A 25,222-nucleotide genomic window follows, 5' to 3' on the forward strand; every position below is an offset into this window, starting at 1 on the left:
GATTTAAAATTTCCTTCTGCAGCAATAAGGATTGATCCGGAGTGACCCTACCTTTATTGTGCGATATCTTAGAGTGCTTTTAACGCTCAATATTTCAAGATTCGGATTAGAGAAACCAGGCTGTTTTGAATCTGGGCTCTCCTCCGTGGTAGAGGACCCGTGATTGGCCACAGGTGGTCATGTGACAGACTTGCCTTAAAGGAGAAGCCCCTAATTTCTCTCAACTTCTGTCGGTTGTTTCCTCCCTCCTCTGCCTTTTTCAATCTTCTCCCCCCACCCACTCCAAGAAAAGAAAGAGTCTCCCTGCTTGGCTCCCCTCTCCCCCTTCAAGAAAAGAAAGAAAGAGGCTTGGCTCCCCCCTCCCTTCTGAACTACCCTAACCACGTGCAGAACACTTTCCTGTTTCAATGGGGGGGGGGGGAGAGGAAGATCCGAGTTCAAAGTGATCTGAATTCAACAGGATTGACAATGGAATAAACAAAGTAAGTGCAGACTCTGCCCTTGATAGGATCGGACACAAGAAAATGTTATTAAATATATATATTTACCTCATCTAGCTTACCTGAAGCAATGCAATGAAAAGAAAAAATGCGTTAGCAGCTCTTCTGAACTGGGAATAGAGGAATCTTGGCAGGAATGTGATAATGTTGTATTTTGCAGTGCTAAGAGACAGAGATTAAAACCACGTCGTTAAGAGGTAAAAATTGTACACCTGCTTGTTTTCAGACTCACTTGTATATACATACATTTCTAAAATGCAAGTTCCCTTATAAAACTATATTATAAGATCTAGCAGTACCCAGATGGCATTGTCTACAGCAGGGGTAGTCAACCTGTGGTCCTCCAGATGTTCACGGACTACAATTCCCATGAGCCCCTGCCAGCAAATTCTGGCAGGGGCTCATGGGAATTGTAGTCCATGAACATCCGGAGGACCATAGGTTGACTACCCCTGGTCTACGGTACGTTTTTTAGAGTCCCTCTCACTGCAGTCTCTGGTTAGCCAGTTTTGCAAGTTGCTACAGCACCTTGATTTGAACCTTGGAAAAATAAAAACTAGCTCTGTATGCACAACAACTGCTGCTCCTGGGTGTTTGGTGTGGATTTCATGGATACCTATCTAAATATGTGAAAGGATACCAACCCCATATATGAACAGGCAGAGCTGGACAAAATACATGTTTTTGTCATTGAATAAAACACCATTCAAGCATGATTTGAAAGTGAAATACAAAGCAATTTCTGGCAAACCACCCCGTATTGAGTCTGTCATGAAAACGCTAAAGGGCGTCACCCCAAGGGTCAGACATGACCCGGTGCTTGCACAGGGGATACCTTTACCTTTAGTGAGTGATGACATAGTTGAAATAATCTCTACTTCTTTTACTTTAAATTTAAAATTGTATCACCTTGGGAAAATTTTGAAGATTTCAATGGCCACTATATTTTTTCTTCCTTTCAATTCTTCTTTGTAAGGCAGATACACTCACTTAAGAGAGGACTTGAATTAGCTAACTTTCTCCATGCCTTCAGATTCTGGTTCACAGAAAACCATGCTATACTTGTTAAAGAAAATGAAGTAGAGATTATTTCAGCAAGGTCACCACTTGCTAGCCCTCTTCAAACTCGGAAGCAATGGTGAGCTTCCAGCATTACATGTGCCCCTTTTATAAAAGTCTCAATGTACTGTTTCTATTTCTCCCTCTCCAGAGTCCATTGCTGTGGTTATGCTCATTTTGAGATATTAGACGTCCTCAGAACTTTGACTGACTCTTGGAAAAACATTTATCTTGGAATCTTTATCCTGCTACCTGCACCAATATCCAGTAGATGGTGCTAGTATATTGTAGACGCTTCAATCTTGTTAGCGGACACCATCTGGGACATTGTCTACTATGAAGTGTTAATTCTGCACTGTTGAGTTTAAAAGTTTGTCTGTAGGTGTAACTATGATTTACTTATTGTTGCTTAGAATTCAGCTGACCTCTGACTTTTAAACACATGTGGGGTTCCCTAATGCCACACTTGCCATCTTACTGCTTACTCCCCGAGCTAGATGATCCTTCTGGAGCTCTTTGCAACCCAATTTCATCTTAACCACTCTAAAGAATTTGGTGTCTTCTGCAAGCTTGGCCACCTCACTTCTCACTCCTAACTCCAGGTCATTTAAGAACAAGTTGAAAAGCACTGGTCCCAATACAGATCCCTGAGGGGCCCCATTGCTCACATCCCTCCACTGAGAGAACTGACCATTTATTCCTACTCCCTTTCCTGTTTTTTATGACTGAAATTTGATCAGGAGTCTTTAGGTTAGGGACTCTGTCAAAAGCTTTAAAACCCGAGATAGAATCATAGAGTTGGAAGGAGCCATACAGGCCATCTAGTCCAACCCCCTGCTCACTGCAGGATCAGCCTAAAGAATCCATGATAAGTATCTTTCCAGCCGATGCCTGAATTCCACTAGTGAGGGGGAGCTTATCACCTCCTTAGGCAGCCAATTCCACTGCTGAATTATGGATCCACTCCTATCTGCATGTTTACTGACACTTTCAAAGAACTCTAAAAGGCTACTTAGATAGGAGTTATCTTTGCAAAAGCCATGTTGGGTTTTATTCAGCATGACTTGTCCTTCTATATGCTTAACCATTTTATCTCTAATATATAATACTTTCCATCAATTTAACCAGAACAGTCAGTAAACTAACCAGGCTATAATTCCCCAGATCCCCCTTCTCTGACCTTTTTTGAAAAATGAGAATGACATTGGCCCCTCTCCAGTCCTTTGGTACAGACGCCGCTCTTAGGGACATATTACATATCTTAGAAGACTGTTAATTTCACATTTGAGTTCTTTAAAATCTTGAGGATGGATAGCATCTGGTCTTGGTGTTTTGTTAGTATGGTATTGGTCTATAAGTTCTAGAACAGGGGTAGTCAAATTGCAGCCCTCCAGATGTCCATGGACTACAATTCCCATGAGCCCCTGCCAGTGAATGCAATCGTTATATTGTGATGAATTTGCTGGCAGGGGCTCATGGGAATTGTAGTCCATGGATATCTGGAGGACCGCAGTTTGAATACCCCTGTTCTAGAACTTTCTTCCTTGTCACCACTATTTGCCTGAATTCCACATCCTCTCACCTAAAAAATGTCCATTCAGGAACAGGCATTCTTGGCAGTGAAGACAGATGGGAAGAATTAGCTTCTCAGCAATTGCCTTATTATCCTTTAGTGCTCCCTAAAATCAATTATCACCCAATACTCCAAACCAGGGGTAGTCAAACTGCGGCCCTCCAGATGTCCATGGACTACAATTCCCATGACTCCTTGCCAGCGAATTCATCACAATATAACGATTGCCCCTAATATTCAATATGTGCTGGTCATTCATTCATTCCATTCCATTCCATTCCATCCATAATATTTAATAATGGGTTCAAAGGCCTTGTTTATGGCAAATTCAAAAGTACACAGATAAGCACAATGATGATTTGCAACCCCTGCAACTTGCTGCAGTTAGCAGCAACCAAAACTACTTAGTCATGTAAAGTATTAAGTAATGCTTGTTGGGGCTTAGAAAATTATGACCTCCTGAATAACTAGCTAATGCTATAAAACTTATTGATGAGTCCTAATTCAGCAATTTCCCACTGGTGTCTCCTTAGACATTACTTTGTTGAAGGACACTGTTTAAGGCCAGCAGTCGAGACTAGGAAGACTGAGATGTTCTTCCCCAGTCTTCCAGAACACGCAGCTTTGGATAGAAATGTCACAAACTATATCTTGGTTCAGCCACCGTTCATAACTATTTTCCTTACATAAGAATAATGCTGGCATGAAATTTTATATTATAAAAAGTTTCTAATAATGCAGACCCAACCCGAGTTACAGCCTTCTAGACCAGTGGACTTAAATGGATTCAGGAGTGTATACCTCTGCTTAGCATTGCCCGATAAATCTTCAAGTTTACAAAACCTTTCTTCTGTTTTTGCTGCAGCACACTAAAATAGCTGTCTGACTAGAATTTGTATTCACAAGATGCATCAAAAAACTGATTCTGGTACAAAAGATGAATACATTCTCTGTTTGTATTTCAGATAAGAGAATAAAATGAAATTGTATTTCAGATATGAATTTCAAATACATGATTATCAACATAGCCTAGCTCTGCTTGTAGCCTTTGTAAAGGGGGAAAAGGGCTCAATTTCCTTTGTAAGTCAAACTGACTAGAACAAATGAGCTCAAAGAACCACTTTGGTAATGTGTGATTTTCATGAGCTCAAAAAAAATCGTGATTTTGGAACAGATAGCAGTTTCAATTTAAAGTTACTGCATACTATTCTAAAAAGTTTTGCAAAACTGATTTGTTTCTATATAGTCTCATAAGGCTTTGCTTGAAAAATATAAGGGAAACAGAAATTTCAAAATTCAGCAGAGATGCTCTTTCAGGCTACCGCAGAAAAACTAATGTATCTATTTCCAAAGCAAGTTGAATGTTACATAATTCAAGAAACAATTTATGTTGTATTAAACATAGTATTTCCCTCACTTTGTACGTTAATAATCTTAACAACATTACGATAAATTATAAATCGGTAAATACCTGACATGGTTGTTACAAAATTTTGAGAACTGTGGCTGATTGATAAATATAGTTCTCACTTCCTCCTGGTCAGCCAGTGAGGTCTTCTCTGAAACATCATCTGTCTTCTCATAGCCTGTAAAATATTAGTTTCTTAATATACAGTAAATCAACTAAAAACAGACATATAGCCCCACAGCCTTTTCTTTTAAATATAAAGAGTTCATTTAAAACATTAATTCCTAACAGTCCATCCTCCAGTACTCCTCTGCATAACTACGCAAGGGTCAGGATCAGTGCCTGCTCTCTGCCATGATTTGTCCATGAACAGGGGTTACCCCATTTTGTCTGCATTTCCTCATTCATTTTCAGGCTTTCTGTGTAACCAAAGCCTGTTCTTTTTGTAACCGAAACTTACTTTCTGTTTCCCTGTTATCATGATTTGTGGTGCCCGCTCTGAACTGTTTGTGCTTTGATCCCTGCTCGCTGTCTCTGCTTTTTGTAACAACAACATTGTATCTTGTCAATAGGTGCTGGCCAGTCCAAGGACGTGCGAATTGTGGCACCCTCGGCAGGATGCCTGGGCTGACACCTGGGGATGAGGGCACCCCTCTCCTTGGGAACCTTCAAGTTTTGGGCGGGAGAATTGTATTGAAAAGGGCTTGCAGTTCTATTGTGGGGTAGATTTGACTTTGCTAGTTATAGTGACTAGAGTAAACTTCCATTAAAGCTTTCTTATTTTAGAAGTTTTGTTGTGAGTTCTTTTAGCACTCGACAGCAAGAAGAATACGTTGCAAATTCAGTGAAAACGAACAAACAAACAAGCTATTTGCAGGAGCAAAAACAAATCCCACCCCTCTTGGTGGAAGGGGAGCTTTTTAAAATGCACACACAAGTTTGCAATGACCTATTATAAAGTTTCAGTCAGGTTCTGTGAACTGAAGTTTAAGTTTTGTGTCCTCCTTATGAGTGTGAGAGACATCTGATTAGTCATCATTATTAGAAACAGAATGATGCACTAGGTGGACCTTGGTTTGATCCAGAAAAGCAGTCTCCTTGTCTCCTATGATGCAGTTTTACAGAAAATCAAAAAGAAATATTCTACAGTCCACAACATGAGCATCACACAGTTATTTTCAGTGGGAAAAACAAGAGAAAGTCCATCCAGTCTGAGCCATGATTAGTCTGGTGAAACCGAACACATTGTGTTTGGGGCCTTTATGCTTAGTTTTATATGATAAAATAAATAATACTTTTATGTCTTCAGAGAGCATGAAATGGCAAATATTCACAATTTGATTTCAGTCTGTTCCCTAGTGGCTTATACATCAAATAGCCTCCCCCATTAAGGAACACTGTTAAATGCAAACCTGGTGAACTTTATGATTTAATTAATATATCTATTAACCTAGAATGAAAGAGTAATTTTTTTCTCACGTGTGCCACCAATAAAAAGAGAAGCCCATCTTAATTTCATGGACAAATTACAGTTATGCATGGTAATAACTACCTCCACCCACTGTGCATAACCTTTTAAAAAGGGGATTGTCTTACACTCAGAGTCATCTTCCTTTCAAATAAATATGGCATTATAGTACTGCTCTTAACATAAAGTAAGCATATATTCAGGGGTTCTTTTGTGCTTTTTTTGGCTGTAAAACCTATGGCACAACCTCGGAAGGTAAAAACTGTTCAGATGTATGTCATAGTTTTATTAGTTCTCATAACTCAGCATAATGGCTTTATTGATGAAGATTACCTGTTCACTGGGCTGTGAATAAGTAATAGGTAAGGTTATGTGTGATACTATTTCTAGAAATCTAGTTTTCTAACACTGATTGTTAGAGGTTGGTGATTGGACATCCCCCCCTCCTACTTTTGATCAGCAATATGGAATAAATACTTAAACACTGCAGTGTTGTTGTTGTTGTTGTTGTTGTTGTTGTTTAGCATTTTGGAGTAGAGGATCCATGTTATTATGAGGTGTTACCCTCAGGAATAACAAACTGCTAATAGCAGAACCTTTTTATTCCAATCATCCCTTACCATATAGTGACATCTAATTAGTTTTCAGTGTACTACCATAAAATTTGCTTTTAGCTATTCAGGAAGACAAAGAATAAATTAAATAAATCAAAAGGAAGATAAATGAAAAGGAAGGTATATAAAAAAAGAAAGTGTTATCGAATGCAGTTTTCTAGAAAGACTAAGATATCCCGGTTTCAGCTTTTGTGCAGAGCTTTAATACTCATCCAGTTTATACAAGAATTCACTCTATTGCAGAGCACCCTGTGCATTCTCCGTGAATACACAGGGTGTGCACTTTATCTCATTCGTTTTAGTTAGATGAACCAGCCTGCACACTGACAGGTTGAGCGCTCTACTGATTTGGACCAGGTTTAGCAGGGCGCACTGAACGTATTTCAACCAGGGAATCACAGGTGTCTGCACAGCTCTGGAGGCGGCCTGCTGCCTTTCCCCTCTTGCCTTAGTGGATTCATGCAGAAGCTAGGGAACTGGCCGCTACCATTACACCACTCCCTCCCAACTGTGAGTGAATTTTCTCACTGTGCCAAATTAGTCATGCAAAGACTTAGGGACACATAGTCTAGCCTCATGGCCATGGGGTGGAGACTGCACTGATCTCTGGTACCAGCTGCATCGGGGTGAGTTGGCTATCCTCGTGCTTTTAGATCTGTCAGACTACATTTGATTTAGTTGCCCATGAGCTGTTAGCTCACCACCTCACCAGGACGGGGATTAGGGGGACAGCCTTACAGTGGCTGGTCTCCTTCCTCAAGAACCCGGACACAGAGGGCTGCAGTTTTTAACGTCTATATGTGTCCTCTAGCTCTGCTTTTTTCACTTCAAATGTTCACTTCTAATAGGGGATACTTACTTAAGGATCTGTGGTCAGAATCAAGAATGGATAATAGTAGTTATCTGGATGCAGAATGGATAATAGTAGTTATCTGGATACAGTTCGTTCTGTGCAGGTTGTTATCTTTTAAGGAAGCAATCTTTCAGATTTTTTTTTACTCTGTCCAAGTATATTTTAGGAACTGGGTATACTACATGCCTCATAATTAGCAGGAATTAGCGATTATTTATGACAACAGTTGGATCGAAGCATTATATTAAATCAGAAAAACTTGTGTCATAGTGGGAACACACTATGATAAAATAATTAGCACAATCTCAAAGGCAAAATGTATTGATCTATCTTAAATTCCATCACATAGGGAAGCAAGTCTTTGGTTCATAGACATCTAGCTGCGCAAGTAACAGTAAGCACAAATGAATATAGTGCATTTCCTCCTACTTCCATCCATCCATCCATCCATTCATCCATGTTTTTAAAAACCACAATGGGTTGCCCCTATTAGGAGAAGTGTATTTAGTTCATCTTCTGCATTGCCCTCCCATTGAACAGCTAATCTGCATGAATACTGCTTTTTAAAGAAGTTTCGGGATCCACAGTCCCAGCCTGCATGCAAAGTTGGAGTAGGGCAACAATGAGCCACTTCATGTGATAGATCTGTTGCACAGTTGCACCATTACAGACTACAAGTCTGAATGTCCCTCTACATCTTTAAAAATGAAATCTTTCCTTATATAAACGCTAGCAATAAAGCCCATTGGGGGGAAAAACATACAATTGGCTCTAGAAAACAGTTGCTGATGGACTGAGGATGTGGCAATGAGGGCTGGTGGGAGTCTGGACGGGGGAGGGGAGAGAAGAGACAGGCGTGATTTGGCTATGTCTCCCCTCTAGCATCAAGGCCAGCCCCAACAGGATTGTAGGTGGCCCACAGATAGCCCTGCAAGACAGATAGAGAAATCTGCTCTTCACCTCAGTCAGCCGCAGTTAGAGGCTTCCTTCACGGCAGGCCTGCAGGGAGGGCTGAGCAAGAGCTGCAATTAGCCTAGACTGGGGGATATTCCACCAATGTCTGGTTTCATCAGCTATTGCTGATCGGATTCTTCGTAACCCAGGGCATGCTGGTTAACTGGTGAGCTGTCCTTGATCACCACTTCCCTTTTTATGTGGTATGACTAGTAGTTAAGCCTGTTGTATTCTGTAATTCTGTGTGAGTTTAGTGCCTCACTTGGAAGCTGGCAACCCTAAGAGGAGGTCTCTCTGTGCGCACACCTGGGTAGTGTGGAATTCCAGAACATGAACCTACACCATGTGTTCTTGACCTGAAATAGGTCAGGGGGTGCTATGTGGCTGGTTGGGTGGCTGCGGAGGCATCACACACTTCCAAACCTCAAGAAATATGTCAAGACCAGGGACAGCCAACCTTCAGGTGAGGCCAGGAGATTTCCTGGAATTGCTGCTCATCTCCAGACTATAAAGATCAGCTCCCCAGGTAAAAATGGCTGCTTTTTTTGGGGGGGGGTGACTCTGTAGCATTGTATCCCACTGAGGTTTAGGGATGCCAGCCTCTAGTTGGAGTGTGAGAATCCCCAGGAAGGACAGCTCATCTTCAGGCAGTTAGGCTCAAGGGAAAGCTCTCCCCTCTCACATGCACCCCTTCAAAAGGAATGCACGTGGCCACAGACAATCCTTGGCTAGCAGAGTCTGTTGCTTGCCTGGTGATATCTGCTTTTCTGAAGATTGAGGCTTACTGCTGACGACTTCAGTCCCTGCTGTTTTCTGCAAGGCCAAGTCATTGCCTAATACAAGTGGATCACCTAGATTCCCCCAAAGTATCACTGGCTACTTTCCTATAAAACTAACTCCATTGGAAATCTTGGGCCATTTATGCCTTTGATTTTGTAGGACCTTCCTGGTACGTACGGATTTTTATTTACCAGCCAAGCTTGAGAAAAGACACTTCAGTTCCTATGTCTCTTCAGCCATTTACTCGTTCACCATTTACAGTTTCAGGCTGTAAATATTCTTTATTTAGATCTTCCTGCACTTTCTAGACTTGCAGGACCCATGCTGGTCTGCCTGTCTGCACCCCCAAATACAAACAGTTGCTGGTAAGGGCTGGCCAAAGCCCATAGCCCAGGAGGGACACACCTGTGCCACTCCAGCCCAACCTCGGCCTGCAAGCCTCTACCATCTTCTCTAGTATCGCTGCTCATCTCTAGATTATAATGATCAGCTTTGCAGGCAAAAATGGTGGGTGGAGTCTGAGGCATTGTACAATTTTAAGACCATTCTCCAAACCTCCAGGAATATTTCCAACTCAATGGGTAGCCAACCTCTAGGTGAGGCCTGGAGAGCTCCTGGAATTACAGATCATCATCAAACTATAAAGATCAGCTCCCCAGGCAGAAAGGGCTGCTTTGGAGATTGGACAGGGTTGTTGTGCAAAGGAAACATTTAAGGCCTCCCACACAGGTTGTTGTGGAGTTGAAACACTTGAGGTGAACTGCACAGGATTGTTGTGTAGATGAAACAGGAGGCAAAAGAACCTCTGCAACAGCATCCAGTTTCATCTGCACAACAACCCTGTGTGTTAGGCCTAAAATCTACAGAGAGACGTGGAGAAGAAATACATATGGGTTGGCTGCATCTTCCCTTCAGCAGTGAAGCCGGCCACAGCACTATTTTAAGTGAGAAGGGGCTTTTCTGTGGCCTCCCTGTCAGCCAACTGTTAGAAGGGGAAAGCTTTCCCCCTGCCCCTTCAAAAGGAAAGCACAAGTACGCCCACAGACTCCTCTGCATTGCTATCAGAAGGAAATGCCTCCCTTGACTCAGTCAGGGGCTATTAGAGGCTTCCTTCACAGCAGGCCTGCAAAGGGGAGGGGGGGAGTTAGCTGCCAGGGGCGCTAACTCACCGGGTGATGGACTCTGAAAGAACTGTGAGGAGACTGTCAGGGGCGGAATATGCACACTGATTGGGCGGCCACTTGGCAGATGGCCAACCAGGCTGGAGGAGTGTCATACCTGCCCTCCTGTTTTCTACAGGAGAGTTGAGTTAGAGGTTAACTGGGAATTGTCCCCCCTCCCTGCTGTGAAGTTCCAGACATTCTTTCTGAACCTTCCCTCACGTCTCCTGTCCCAAGGTTTTATGGACCAGAGAGGCCTTCTCTCCCCCACTGTGAGAACTCGCTCTTATCTCCCTGTGTCCTTGTTCTGTCTAGTAGGTGCCGGAAATTTACTGCTGAAAACAACAGGCAGGGCAGACTAGATGTCTCCTAGGATTTGTGCCTTTTAGATCAAAAGACTTTCCTATGTGAACCCATCTTCCTGCCTAAACTGCCCACCTATATATAACCCCAAGGGGGCTACTATTCCTTGTCTCTGTCAATGTACTCTGGATTTGCCATGCTTTGTCCTGTTTCACCTTATGGAACCCTTCAATAAAGACTGACTTCTTAGCACCACAGGTGTCTGGAGCAGCTCTGTACAAGGGGGTCTCTTCTGGTCGAGCGGACCAGCCTACGATTCATGACAAGGACACCCAGGAGTTGTACAGGTGACTCGATTGGCCAGTAAACGGTGAGGCCCAACTCCTCCTAGGATCCCTTACTATCTTTATTATAATTGCTAATAGTTACAGGTGATGATACGATGTCTGAGAGAAATACTGGTATGATTTCTTCCATGTCCAGATTTATTTTATATAGTGTTTTGTAGGTGCAGATTCATTTAAAATCCAAAGCAAAAATGTACCATGTGACTGCTCTCAAAATGTCCTTTTGCTCATAAAATTATAGACCTGAAAGGAACTTCCTGGATTTTATCATAATTTTTTTTTGCATTGCAAATTAACACCAAGTTTCTTTAAGCTAAAGCTGAGATGACCTGGCATATGCTGCTTCAAATATTAAAAAGGGTGTCACTTTCACAGTTCACTGCGCAGCTGAACAGATTTAGAAAACTCAGCAACAACTGAAAGAAAAGCGATAGTAACTAGAACTCTATATTTAAAGCTTGAAGAGACAAAAATGCAAACACAAATACAGCTTATATTGCAGTTATGTTTTAGTTTCCTGCTTTGAGCGACACATACAAAATTCCAAATACCTTGCCTCTCACTTCCATGAAAACACTGTGTAGCCTTAGCCAATGTCTCTCCACAAAGTAGTAATATTTAAAAAACTACATGTGCATAGGCACAGAGATGTATGTGCGTACACACAAAAAGCAGTGATGCTAAAGCAGAGAGAGAAATGATAAAAAATATTACAACATTCAAAGGGTTGCAATATTAGAAAGAGTAAGAAAATCCTCAGGTTGCCACCTACTGGCTTCTGCCTAGTTTAAAGTACGAACTATAACCCGTGTTTTTCTGTAGTATGTCTCTATAGAAGGGGCTCTCTGGAGAGGTGAGGGGGGTAAGACTATTCTATTTGCTAGGATTTTTAATGGTGTGTAGGCCAGAGGCATGTTTTTAGTGGGTTATGCATTTTAATCTAAATTAGATTAAAAATCTAAATTTTAATCTAAATTAGATTAAAAATATTTTAATAAATGTTCTCCTTCTCAACACCATCACTCTTGGTAGGATTCAGTTCCTCTCAAGGTCTATGCCATACAGAAGTATTAAGTTATCATGCCAAGCAGTCAAGGCAGATGGGTAAGAACTAGGGATAGGCACGAACAGGGCATGAATCAAATTCTCTCACACAAACACCCCAGCTCCTGCTCCCCTGAACCAAGATACAGGGAGGCACCTCCCCTGACAATTTCCTGGACTTTTGTCCAATTCGATTGTGTGGTTACCAGCCATTTCAAACTGACAGCCGAAAGGCACCTACCCTGCTTTCAGGCAGAAATGGCTACAAGCCATTTCAGTGATAGATTTTGCTCCTTCTTGCTTAGAAGTAAGTGGGTGGAGTGGGTGGGGAAGCAAAACAGACTGGTCTGAACCAGCTATTTCGTTTAGGGTCATTGGGTTAGGTTTAGTTTGGGTATTTGGTTCAAGAACACTCTGAACCCCAAACCAAAATTTTCAAGCTCTAGAAAGAATATCTCTAATTAAACAACTTTCTTTCTACAAGGCACAAACTCTGAATAGCTGAAGACAGATCTACGCAAAACAAAAAGGAAAGATTTACTAAATAGGTACTTACAATCTATGGGATATCTGGTCATTGTTGCTCACATGATGCCCCTTCCCAGGAGCATCTGCAAATATCTCTAGTATCGTTCCCGTCAGTCATCCTTCATGGCCAACACATGCAGGCAAGTCAGCCTCTAAAGGGCGGATCAACACTTTCATAAATGAAGCCCCAAAGAGACAGCTCTCTTTTTCAGACTTCTCCCCAAAGGGACTCCCAGGATCTCAGCCAATCTAGGTTCAGGCCCGCCCAAACATGGACCCTTCAATCAAAGTGTTAAAAAGAGTTGGTTATTATATGCCACTTTTCTCTACCAGAAGCAATCATTGACAGAAACGTATGGCGAAAACTATAGAATCGCTGAGAGTTGGACACGACTGAACGGAAAACATCATCATCATTTCTCTACCAGGAGTCTCAAAGTGGATTGTAATTGCTTTTCCTTTTCTCTCCCCATGACAGACATCCTGTGAGGTAGGTGAGGCTGAGAAAGCCATAACAGGACTACTCGGTCAGAACAGCATTATCAGGGCTGTGATGTGGAGGAATGGGGAATCAAACCCAGCTTGCCAGATTAAAAGCCTGCAGCAGGCCAATGTCACCTCCGGAGTGCATTAGAAGTTATGTCATCGTTTGGGGTAGCCAGTTTGGTGTAGTGGTTAGGAGTGCGGACTTCTAATCTGGCAAGGCAGGTTTGATTCTGTGCTCCCCCACATGCAGCCAGCTGGGTGTCCTTGGGCTCGCCACAGCACTAATCAAGATGTTCTGACCGAGCAGTGATATCAGGACTCTCTCGGCCTCACCCACCTCACAGGGTGTCTGTTGTGGAGAGAGGAAAGGGAAGGCGAATGAAAGCCACTTTGAGCCTCCTTTGGGTAGAGAAAAGCGGCATATAAGAACCAACTCCTCCTCCTCCTCCTCCTCTTTCTTTGTGTTGCTGGGGACATGGGGAAGCTCTGGTATTTGGGCAAAAACTCTATGAAATAATCCAGTGCATGCTGCATGCTGGAAAGGACATAGTCATTCTGCTGGCAACAGAGTACTATGCCTCAGTTTGCTGCTGCTAAATCCCCCTTCTAACTGGCTGCATGGCACTGGGGGAGGGCCCCCAAAGCAGGGGATCTCACACCACTCGTGGCAAATCGCTCGTGTCAAGGGGGAAGAAGCTGCCATCACTGCAAGTCAGTATACCACACAGTGTACAGGCAGAAGCCAGGGAAAGCCTGCCCCTCCCCATCACAGGCCAGAACTGAGGGTGCAGCCTTTTCCTCCAACTACTGCAGTCCACAGTCCAGGAGACTGTTCTTTAGCAGGCCCAAGTTGAGGAGGAAGAGATTCAGTTGAACCCTCATCCCTCCCTCTCTGCTTGAGCATAAAGGCATGATGTGTCCCTTCCTTCTTGGTTCTCCCTGAGCTGGCCTAATAAAGGATTGTCTGGGGGCAGGCTAACCCAGGACTCCCCAGGAGGGCCCGCAGTAATTAATGGGAATGTGGTCCAATGACCTCACTGGCTGGGGCCTCCCCTCCCCTAAGGTTTTAAAAGGCTGCCTCTCCACAGCCCCTGGTCACTGGTGCCTTGATTCGCTGGTGCCTTGGCAAGGCTGTCTGCTACCAGAGTTCCCTTTGAAGAAGGTGAGAGTGGGGGCTGGGCCACTGCTCTCAGGCATCTGCCCTCTCCCACTTTGTTTGGGAGGGACAGGCCCATGTGCAGGCAAGGAGGTGGGCCCTTTCCAGGGTGGATTCTGCCTCCCAGTTTGCCTCTGCACACCACTAAACCAAATAGAGTACATAGAACCTAAGCATACCTAACTGGAGCAAACTGGGAGCAAGTTGGATTACCATATTATGTGTGCTGATGTTAAACCATCTTTTGGTTCACTTATCCTGTTCAGTAAAAACACATTGACCAGAAAACTAAAACTGTTTGTCAATGGCAACATTTAAAACTTAACAAATCTGCTTCAGCCCATAAATTGACCAGAAGACTAAAACTGTTTGTCAATGGCAACATTTAAAACTTAACAAATCTGCTAAGGCTGGCCTATATGGAGGACTTTTCACATCAGTTATTATATGATCAATAGTATGTTTTCAAGGGGGATTCACAGAACCGCAGCAAAATAATAAAAGGCTATTTCTACAACCAATATTAGCAAACATCAAATCAAAATCCAACTCTCTTTGCTCCAGTGTAATTGCTTTGAAAGCACTGGTTGAAAGGAAAGGGAATACGCTGATGGGTAGTCTGTAGGCAATGGGATGGATCCCACCAACTTTTCCATCACCACAAGAAAAAAGAGGGCTGATCCTGCCCGATTCTCTTTCTAACTGTTTCCATAGTTGATACTATTTTTTATCTATGTGGGTTCCACGATCCACAGCACATCTTTTTTGGGAGCCAAAAGTTGACCCTCCTTCTTCCTGCACCACTAGATAACAAGCCCCAACCCAGTGCTAAGTTTGTGTATGCTGCATATCTCTGGGATGGTTCTGAACAGCCACTGATGATGATGCAAACCTAGCCTCACTACTACCCTTCACCCTAAACGTTCAGTATATTGATCACTGTGGTACAAAATAAGGTAAAATGTAATTCAGACTTCTATCAAATAGCCTACTAAGCATGTAACTACCTAGGATGGTATTGTTAATTATTCATGTAGTAACTTCTTTTGAGAAACCTACAGATGAGAAACAATGAGATTTCGCAATGACAGTGAAGATACAAGACAGAATTTCCAAAATATAGGATTTCTCAGTTTCAGAAAGAAGCTGACAATGTATTTAGAAGCATTTCCCAAAAATACTCAGGAACTTTCTTATAGAAAGCTCTCCATGCAATGTCTGCCAGCCTTTGGTACAACTAATGTTGGTAAAAAAAGGACAACAAGGCAGAGATATCTCCAAAAATACAAAGCAACTGCTCATTAAACAGGAATCTTATTGGCTGGAACAATCTATGTCAAAAACCAATTTTAATGCTACAAGCAGAACCTGATTCGACTTTCTGAGTCACTTAGAAGATTTCTATATATCCTTGTTCATTCACAAAAGTTATTTTCTTTATCAGAGATGTAGTCCTGCATAGGATGCCTGCAAAAATGAACCAAGATATGCTATTTGTGGGAAATAAACTTTTGGAAAATGTCTATCCTTGAGAATGTTGCCATGGTGTTCCCACTAGCTGCACTGTTCCAATGGCATGTTTTTACCACAGGACTAGTTTCAGGTTCGATGCCTTGATAGAAAAAAAAATCCACCCAAATTATAATTGCTTCCACAATCTGGATAAGAGAAAATTATTTCTCCCAATGAACCTTAGCAGCTCATAAGACTGATACATACAAGTGCAAACACATCCTGCCAGCCTCATCACCCCAGAAGGGAGACAAAACCACTGTTGTTAAGGTTTTCTTTTTATCTTCAAAAATAACATTCTGAAAAGGTTTAAGTGAGCTAATGTATATGTTCTGTGTTTAAGAGAAAATGTAGCTCAACGGCCAAACAAGATTACTATAAAATATTAATATACACAACCCTGATCACAAAAGTGAAATAGAAACGTAGCATATGCATATTCTCAGGTTGTACTATATACAATAACCCCATATATACTAGATATGGACATGAGAACACACATATATTTAGTAATATTATTACAGCTACAGCCGTACCTCAGTGCTAATATTCACACAAACTTTGCAACAATTCATTAGCTTTTACAGAAAGACCATTAAACCTGTGTTTCTTTGCGGTACTATTATCCCATCACTGATTCGTTATTTATTATATCAAGCGGCTTGTGAATTCCTCGTCCAGCAGATTACTGAACTTTCAAAAGTCCAATACAGTCAGGAAAGTTTCCTGCTTTATACATTTCCTTCAAAAATAGTATGATACTTTTCTAATACATAGATTTCCAAAAACGGGAAAACCAAACAAAAATTATGTCTTTAGCTCCTTAGTGCTGACAAGCATCCAATTCTCTGTGCAGGAAAAATAACACAATAGAAACATATGCTTCCTGTGACAATAACAAACCTCCATTCCAAAAGGTCCGAAAGCATTCAAAGACAGAAAAATCACACTGAAGCTGTCAAAATATACTTAAAAAAAAACTTGCACAATAACAGCAAGAGCACCCTAATCTAGGCTTTGCTTTCTCCCCCTCCCTTCCTTGTTTTGGGGGCATGATCTGATTTCCTTAAGTCGCTTGTTAAGTCGCTGGTTTCCTTGATAAGGGTTTGTAATAGCAGCAATTTAAGAGACGCCCATGGTACAAAAAGGCGTTTAGGATTAGCATTTATTATTTATATATATAGGCAGCCTATAAAAGATGGTAGTAGTAGTAATAATAATATCTACATCATTAACAGCACCATCCTGTGCAGGGTTAACTCATGAGACTGGACTGTAGGAGAACATGTTGGCTTTTTAAAAAAAAATGCCTGCATGATGTCTCAAAAGTCTATTTTGCCGACAGTGCACTCCGCAGGGTCTGCTTGGGTTCTGCTTGGCTGCCCGCGGGCGACCCACTCTACCTGCGCCTATCCCAAAGATGCAAGAAGGGCGAGCCGGGCCCGGGGAAGGCGGGGGCGAGACAGCCCAGAAGGGCAGGTCGGCGCTGAAGTCGCAGAGGAAGCCGAAGCAGCTGTGGGAGGAAACCCCCTTGCACCGCTCGTCTTCTTGGGAGAAAGGCACGTTTGCAAACGCAGCGAGAGACGCAGGCTCCACACAGCGGGAGGACTGGGGGAGGGCGGGGCGCAGCACCTGTCCCAAGCCGCCGACCCTCCGCTCCCACCCCCGAGGGCGGCTTCCGCTTCCCACGCCCCAAGCCCGGGGGCGCGCAGGTGCCTCCGGCCAGGAGCCCCCCCCCCCCCCCGTCCTGCCTCCGCTCACCCTCGGCCCTGGAGCGCAGCTCGGCCACGGTCTTCTGCACCGGCGGCATCGCGCCTCAGCCGCCCCGGCAGGAGGCTGCTCTCCGCGGCCGCCCCGACGCCCGTCACCACGCGGGAACCGCCGGCCTCGGACACGCCTCGGCGACGCGCCGCCAGAGCCCCCTCCGCATCCTCCGCCCGCCGCTGCCGCCGGGCCAACTGACAGCGGAGAGCGCGCCGGCCGCGGGCACGCGCCCTCCCTCGGACCGTACCAAGTGCGGCCGCCTCCCCTTGCGCCCCCGGTGGTTGCGCCCGCCCGCCCGCGCTTCCTTCCCGCAGCCGCCGTCGCTCGGCCTCTCGCGCCACCTCAGCCCTCCCCCGCCAGATCCGAGCGCGAGCGGCGCTCCTTGCCTCCCCTCCCCCCCCCTCCCGAATGGAACCTCCCGCCGCCTGGGCGGGCCTTGCCTGACGAGGGGAGGAGGGGAAAGGGGTCGTCAACAGGGCGCCCGGGGGCGGAGCAGGGTGGGTTTTGCGGGGGGTCGCCGTGGTCTCCTTGGGTGGCGGGGTCCTGACACCCCCACAGTGGCGCAAGAGCTGGGCTTCCGTTCCCTTTGCAAAGCGAATGCACCTTTACATTTTTATTTTGGCTCTTGGTTGCAGACTGGCGTGCCCTCGCGTGATGCGGGAAGTGCGTGGGTCCACGCTCTCTTGCTCTGCTTCAGGGGTAGTCACCCTGTGGTCCTCCAGATGTCCATGGACTACAATTCCCATGTGCGCCTGCCAGAAAATGCTGGCGGGGGCTCATGGGAATTGTAGTCCATGAACATCTGAGCTCTGGCCAGATGCTACAAACCCAAGGCGAGCTGCGCCTCCCGGCGGGATCTCCTTGGGCGTCTACCCGCCGGATTGGAAAGTCGGCATTGGACTCCCCTATGGGAGCGCACGCGTTACGGTGGGCTGAGAGCCCCATTTGCAAGAGGGGATGGCCCCATGTGCCTCTCGCATTACGAAGAGCCGGTGTGCATTTGCTTTGCAGATGGATGGGGGGAGGGAGAGTCTCATGCTTTCTCAATCCGATTCTTCAATTGCTGAGGGTTGAAACCACTCTAGGATATTGCAGCATAAAGGTAGGGTCACTCCGGATCAATCCTGCTTGTTGCAGAGGGAAAATTTAAATCGCCCAAAATCAAAATGGAAATTGCATTCAGTGGAGATGGCAGGGACTCCGAGCAGACTACAACCCCGTCCCTGCGTAAATGTGGGGTGTAACGTCGCACATTCAGCTGTATATATGCTAGATCTAACGTGAGAATCACTTGACAAAAGTTTGAGTGCAGTGGTGCCTTTAAGACCAACAACGTTTTGTTCAAGATTAAAGCTTTCGTGTGCAAGTTGCACTTTTGAGTGCATGCTGTGTTTGTATACTAAAGCTTATACCTTGAATAAAACTTTGTGGGTCTTAAAGGTGCCGCTGGACTCAAAGCTTTGTTCTGATGTCTCAGACCAACATGGATGAAGAACACAAACTGGCGAGGCAAAAAAAAAAAAAAAAAAAGGTCAATGGCAAAATCTTCCTTATTCCAATGTAGAAGGCCAAAATGAGCCCTGGTATGCACTGCTCGTTTTTGAGGAAAATACCTCCATCAGTGGCTATGATATCGGAGAAAGTACAAAATCAATATCCTATTAAGCAGTATACCAAACACTTGTCAACTTCAATAAGCGGCTCCTACCTTAAATTAATGAGCCTCTTGTGGCGCAGGGTGGTAAGGCAGCCGACATGCTGTCTGAAAGCTCTGCCCATGAGGCTGGGAGTTCAATCCCAGCAGCCGGCTCAAGGTTAAAGAATCCTCATATAACTCTCCATGATATTTTCACCCCAGTCATTTTATCTAAAAGAGCAATACGTTTCATGAAGATCAAATCAAAATTATCCAACATTTTATAAATAATTCAAAATACTACCTTTAAATTATCAAACAGACCAGAGGTTCATCCAGTAGCAAAATCTTCAAAGTGTAAAAGGGGGATTGCTTAGCCTCTGCTAACTACCAATCTGATCCCCATAATTCATCCCATGAAATAGTAACTCATACGCAATCTAATTAGCCCCCTTGAAGAAACAAGGCCCCAGAAATATTTGTAATGCAGTAATCACAAAAAGCAAGATAAATCCCAGGAATTGTTCAAGCCACGCGGAGCCAATATATCCAAGAAGCAAATCAACTGTGCTTCTCTTTGTAGTAATCTCGGTGAGATGTTGGCTTTAAATGGTCCCTTTTCATGGATTGAGTAGGAGCCGTTTATTGAAATTGACAAGTGTGTGCTATACTGCATGATAGGAAATTGAGTTAGTATTTTTCCCTATATGGTAGCCATGGAAAAAGGTATTTTTCTTGAAAACAAGCAGTGCATACCAGGGCTCCTTTTGGCATTCTACACTGGAATAAAGAAGATTTTGCCTTTTTTTTTTTTTTTTTGCCTGGCTAGCTTGTGTTCTTCATTCTACAGTCCTGTCTGCTGAAGGGTCTTTCTGTTTGCGGATTTGCATCAGACCATCACAGCTACCTGCCGGAATCTATCATGGCAGACAAAGAAGAATCAAGGGTGTGGTATATATGGATTGTGCATGTGTAGGTTGTAATCCCATGCGATTGGGGTGTTGTACAGAGATTACAGTGGTTGTTACTGTTTTGGCGCTCCCAACCATCATAACAGTATCACAGGTGGCTTGGCCCGCATCAGAGCAGACTCCAAAATGATTTATTCACATGGTTTTTCTTCTGTCTCTGTCAATAATACAGCTGGGTTTCACACTGGCCAGGCTGCCCCCTAGATCTCCACTGGGATTTTCTGCCAACCATGATCTATCCCCCATAGGCCTCCCAGAGTCACCAGAAGCTCCATAATTTTGTCCCTGTACTGCTCAGTAAGAGATTTGCAAACAAACCAAATGACCTTTCTGAGAAAGCTGAGGATGGATCTTCAGGGAGGTCACATCTGCTATACGACAAACGCCTTGAGTACTGAGAGAAATGGCCTATATATGAAGTAAATAAATAGATATATACATATATGTAAGAGAGGCCTGGAAAATATTTTAAAATATAAGTAAATATTTATTGTCCTTTTCAGTATTAACATGTTTATTTATTCTATCTAGTCCAGGTGTGGCCAGACTGTGACTACCCAGATGTCCATGGACTATAATTACCATGAGCCCCTGTCTGCACTACCATTACAGGGGCACGTGGTAATTGTAGTCCATGGACATCTGGAGAGCCACAGTTGGGCCACCCTTGAGTCTGTTCTATCTAGTCTAACCTCCTGCTCACCCAGTTGCCCTGGAGGGACAGCGAAGAGGATACAGAAGCCCAAACCTTCTGCTGATGCTGCCTCCTAGCACAGGTATTCAAAGGCTTAATGCCACCGGGCATTCCCTTCAGACATCAACAAGTGTAGAGCCAAGAGACTCATGGAGGAGGGACTTCCCTTCTCCCTCACTGTCTTGCCAGGCCCAGGATGGCTCCACCAGATCTAGGGCAGTTCCTGGGTTGCACCACTGCTGGACTCAATGCAGCCCCCTGACCCTGCTGGACCCAATGCAGCTCCTGGGTTCCTCTAACAAACATCTGAGATAGGTGCATTCTTTGCACATTTTATTTGGGGAGGGGGGATTTACCCTATCCCCTGTATTTTTTTTTTTAAGATTTCAGATTTTTTGCAAGCTCGGAAGAAGAGGTCACTCACGTTGATAGAAAAATCCATTTTTGGTAAGTATGGGCTCAATCTACAGATTTAGGTATCCACAGATGGAGGCCACATGTGAGAAAGATATATATAGATGGTCTTATCCTTTATGTCTCTGACTAATCCACCTTAAAAGCCGGCTACGCTAGTGCATATCATTATGTGAATTCCAAAACTGGATTTCCCCCCCATCAGTCACATTGCTTTTATTTCATTTTAAAGGCTAGTTTAACAGCTTGTTGTCTGTCTGGCGATGCCGATGAAAGCTTAGATCCCAGTCTGGTAGCACCTTAAGGTCCAACAAGACCATGTGTGAGAAGAAGAAAGCTTGGGCTCTTGAAAGCTAATTCCCTGGAAATCAATTTGGTCTTTAGGATACTATTGAATTTGAATCTTGCTTTTTTGCCTGCAGAAGAACACAGCTACCCACTGGAAACAATGAAAACTTACTTACCGAGTAATTTTATGGTGGTTTTTTGACATTGTATAAATTTTCCTGTGGAATATTGACCTTGCAGGACTCATTTAATTTCTTCTGAGCATTCCTGGTTGGCAGCTTTGCGTGACAACTCTGTTGAACGTTCTGCATCTGCCTGGTTTAGTCCTTGAGGATTTAACAGAGCAGAATTATTCATAACTGTCATATGGTGCATCTAAACAGGTCCTGAGCCAGAGCGACAGCAGGTGGATTTCAGAGAAACCCCCTTTGCATCCTGACAGAGACGCAGGATCAGCACTTCATTTCCTGACTTATTTTGACACTCGCAATTGACAATTCACACAATGGACAGCAGACGAAAGGCAGATTCACAGTGTCAGACATGTAAAAGGAAACATTTCTAATTCGGGCACAGAAAGATATTTTAAAGCCTGGTGCGGAGTCGTTATTTTGCGGGGTTTTGTGAGCCAGTTGGGATTAGCATCCCTACCAGATATGGAGTGAAACAAGATCAATCAATCAAATAAAATAGAAAAGGTTCCAGGGAACCTGAAATACATCGAGTCAATCTCACCTGTGAAATCGAACACTTTGAAACATTAATTGTGTAAAGATGCATCGTTTCCAAACAGGAGGAAAAATGTGCGCACTTTGTAATTGAAACTGCAGCACTGCAGACAAGGGACACATCCTTGGGTTGTGCTTTTTTAAAACAACAACAACAACAACAACTTGTAAAGGGAATGCCCTTTTAATGCAGATAATTTTTTCACATGGTCAATTAACCAACCAGTCTGACCCGCTGTACAAAAGATTATATTGAATCTATGGCTTTTGACGCTCGGGGCTAGTTATCATGAAAGGAGAACTTTGATCCACACAACGTGGAACAGAGGTTTAGAACGACAACTGGATTTCAGCCAGGCCGTGGGCTAGACAAGCTGCCGGCAGTCTGTCACCAGAAGAGAATTGGTTCTTCTCTGCATCATTTGCACTGCAGTATGCCGTGCTTCGCGTCTAGCCAGTCCACAGAGCTTAGTGTTCTTCCTCTAAGCCCTTCCAAGAGACCGAGATACATGAGTGACTGTGGATAGGACACAGTGTCTTATTTCTGTCTTGGTTTGTCTACAAATATCTGTTTGCAGCAATGAATAGGATAAGCCTGGGATGGGATGTTTACATTTGCTAAATTTTAGCTTTTCAGTAGAACATACGCGTCTGTGAGACATAGAATGCTTTCTGTGGGAGGAGATATGCATCTCTTTGTTTTGCTCTTGCTTTATTCTCAGATTGAGCACCAAACCAATCTGTCTTTCACATGTTGATAGTCACCAGATAACTGGCACTTTTATCACCAATATTCAAGATATCGCTGTCACTTTGAGAAAAGTCACGGTCTTCCTCCAAAGCCAAACATGAATCTTGTGCAAGACGGACAATGTCTTATTCTAGCACAAGCCCTCGTGGAGTACAGCCTTTTCTTCAGAGGGGTGTAGAGTTGCAGTGTGCTGTGTAGGGTTGTCAGCCCACTCCTCACCCCCCCACCCCCAACCACCAACTAGAGATGGAGGGAAGAGTCTAATCATAGTTTTTTTTAGAGCTGCTCCCACAGAGCTCTCTCCCAGGGTACCTCCCAGGGTGTCTATGGTGGGGAGAGGAAAGAAAAGGTGTTTGTAAGACATTTTGGGACTACTTTGGGTAGTGAAAAGCATGGCATACCCCCCCCCAGCTCTTCTTGGGGTACAAGAAGGACTGTACTCCTTCATAGAAAATCATGTCCTTTCCCCTTCCTTCCTGTGACATCTGCCAACTTTAATAGCGCCAACGTATTAGATGCAAAAGCTGAATAGGCTGCTATAACATCCTGGTTAAATATTATCTAGTACATTTGATGAACTGGCTGATCAGAAGAATAGTATTTCCCACTTGCATTCCCCTTTCCAGCATCTTTTAGGGTTTTGCTTTAATTTGGGAAAGGCTCAAAAGGAGGCCCCCTGCAGCACAATCCCAAGCATACTTAGGGCCGTCAAAGTCAATGGGTGTAGAAGGGAGCAATTCTGCTTTTGATTACACTTCCAAGTAGTCACTTCTAGCTACCGTGTGTTATCTTGGTTTTACTACTTAGAAACAGACCTGTGTTGATCTGATAGGATTACCGGTTAGTGGGGATCATGAGGCTCAGCTCTTTAGGAGCAATGAAGAGTTATAGGTTTTTGCTTCCTGTTCCTTATAAGGGAACTCAGGGTTAAATTGCTCCCCCTCTGGCCTGCCTTTCCCCTAATTCATAGCAAAATAAATGAAACCCCTCATACCACTAAACTCATTCCCTAATGTCTCCCACAAATTCTTCTTATTAATGACTTTCTTGAAATTTTGCAGACCTTACTCTGTTCTCTGACCAGGAGTTATTTTATTAAACAAAATCTTGCTAGCTGGTTTTTCTAATGCCTAGTTCATACACTTATGGTCAAGCTTATGTATAGTTACTCCAGTCAAGTCCACTGAAACCAGAACCCAATGACAGGAGCCATTGTGAGTAGGATTGTGCTTTTCATGGCCATCTTTGTATGACAGAGGACTGGGTCTAATCTTTCTTGCTTCACTCCCCACAGAAGAAGAAGAAGAACCGGGCCACAATCTGTAGCTTGAGAGCCATAGCCCCTGTGATAACAATATAATTACAGAAACGATACCGGGGGAACCACCATCTGCCTTCCTTGCCCTTCCTCCCACCATGGAGATGCAGAAAGGTGTTGACCACCCTCCTTCCTCTTGCACTGCAGGGGAGGCAATGAGGAAGAGGAGCTTGCTGCTTGCAATGGCAGATCTCAGTGCATTGGTGGGGCTGCTCGGTGCCCTTCCACTGGTCTAAATGTTTTTTTTTTAATATCTCATTTGCCCTGGAGGCCACAAAGCTTTCAGCAAGGGTGACTGAAATACCCCCATCGCTGAGGGGTACACTATACTGCTGGACTATGACACTATACTGTCATAGCTCTTGCTACAATTTCTTTGTATAGAGAAATGGCTCCTGTTATTTCCGAAGGAATTTATCAGCTGTCCTATTTGTTTTTGTTTGTCTTAAAAAAAATACCAAGACAAATGGTAGTGCTACCAGCTTTGCTTCAGTGATAATGGAATGCTCTTTTTGGGAAAAGATAGGATTGATTCCCTGTTTCTCAGTACCTCTTTTTGTTCTGGTAGTTCTGAGGCTCTTTCTGTTTTCAAATTGCTATCCTGCTTGGTGAACACACAGTCCTTGGGAAGATCATTTGCAGAATCAGGTTTCATTATGGCATTTTACATTTCCCCCCTAAATTAATTAAATGCACTTCCTGCAGAGGTTAGCATCATAACCTCTGAGTCTTCTTTCATAGATGTTAATAATCGATAACGAAAGAAACATTGCTTATTCATTGTCTAATATGCCAGATGGCATGAAGAGGCATGGATCTTCCAGGTTGACTTTTCAGGTCTCTCTGTTTTGATTCAAACATTTCCTCTCACGGTTCCCTAGCTGCACCTTGCTACCGAGCTGTTCTAAGTCAG

The 25,222-nt window shown here is 43.8% G+C and overlaps 1 protein-coding gene across 5 annotated transcripts in view; it reads right to left on the minus strand.

The window, feature by feature from the left end:
* ATP8A1 (ATPase phospholipid transporting 8A1) overlaps positions 1-17,737 on the minus strand; it is an 89,815-nt gene extending 72,078 nt beyond the window's left edge. For 2 of the 5 annotated variants that reach the window (XM_077301834.1, XM_077301833.1), the window contains exons 1-3: positions 17,507-17,737; positions 4,604-4,718; positions 563-662 (exon numbers count right to left, since the gene is read on the minus strand). In XM_077301834.1, the coding sequence (XP_077157949.1) occupies positions 563-662; positions 4,604-4,718; positions 17,507-17,555 (264 nt within the window). In that variant the 5' untranslated portion in view covers positions 17,556-17,737. Of the gene's footprint in view, positions 1-548; positions 663-4,603; positions 4,719-17,506 lie in introns of those variants that run through there. The other 3 variants (XM_077301836.1, XM_077301835.1, XM_077301837.1) reach the window with 2 other exon arrangements.
* Between the last annotated feature and the right edge of the window lie 7,485 nt (positions 17,738-25,222).

Source organism: Paroedura picta, chromosome 10 (genome assembly GCF_049243985.1).
Source record: "Paroedura picta isolate Pp20150507F chromosome 10, Ppicta_v3.0, whole genome shotgun sequence".
Classification (NCBI taxonomy): Eukaryota; Metazoa; Chordata; class Lepidosauria; order Squamata; family Gekkonidae; genus Paroedura; species Paroedura picta.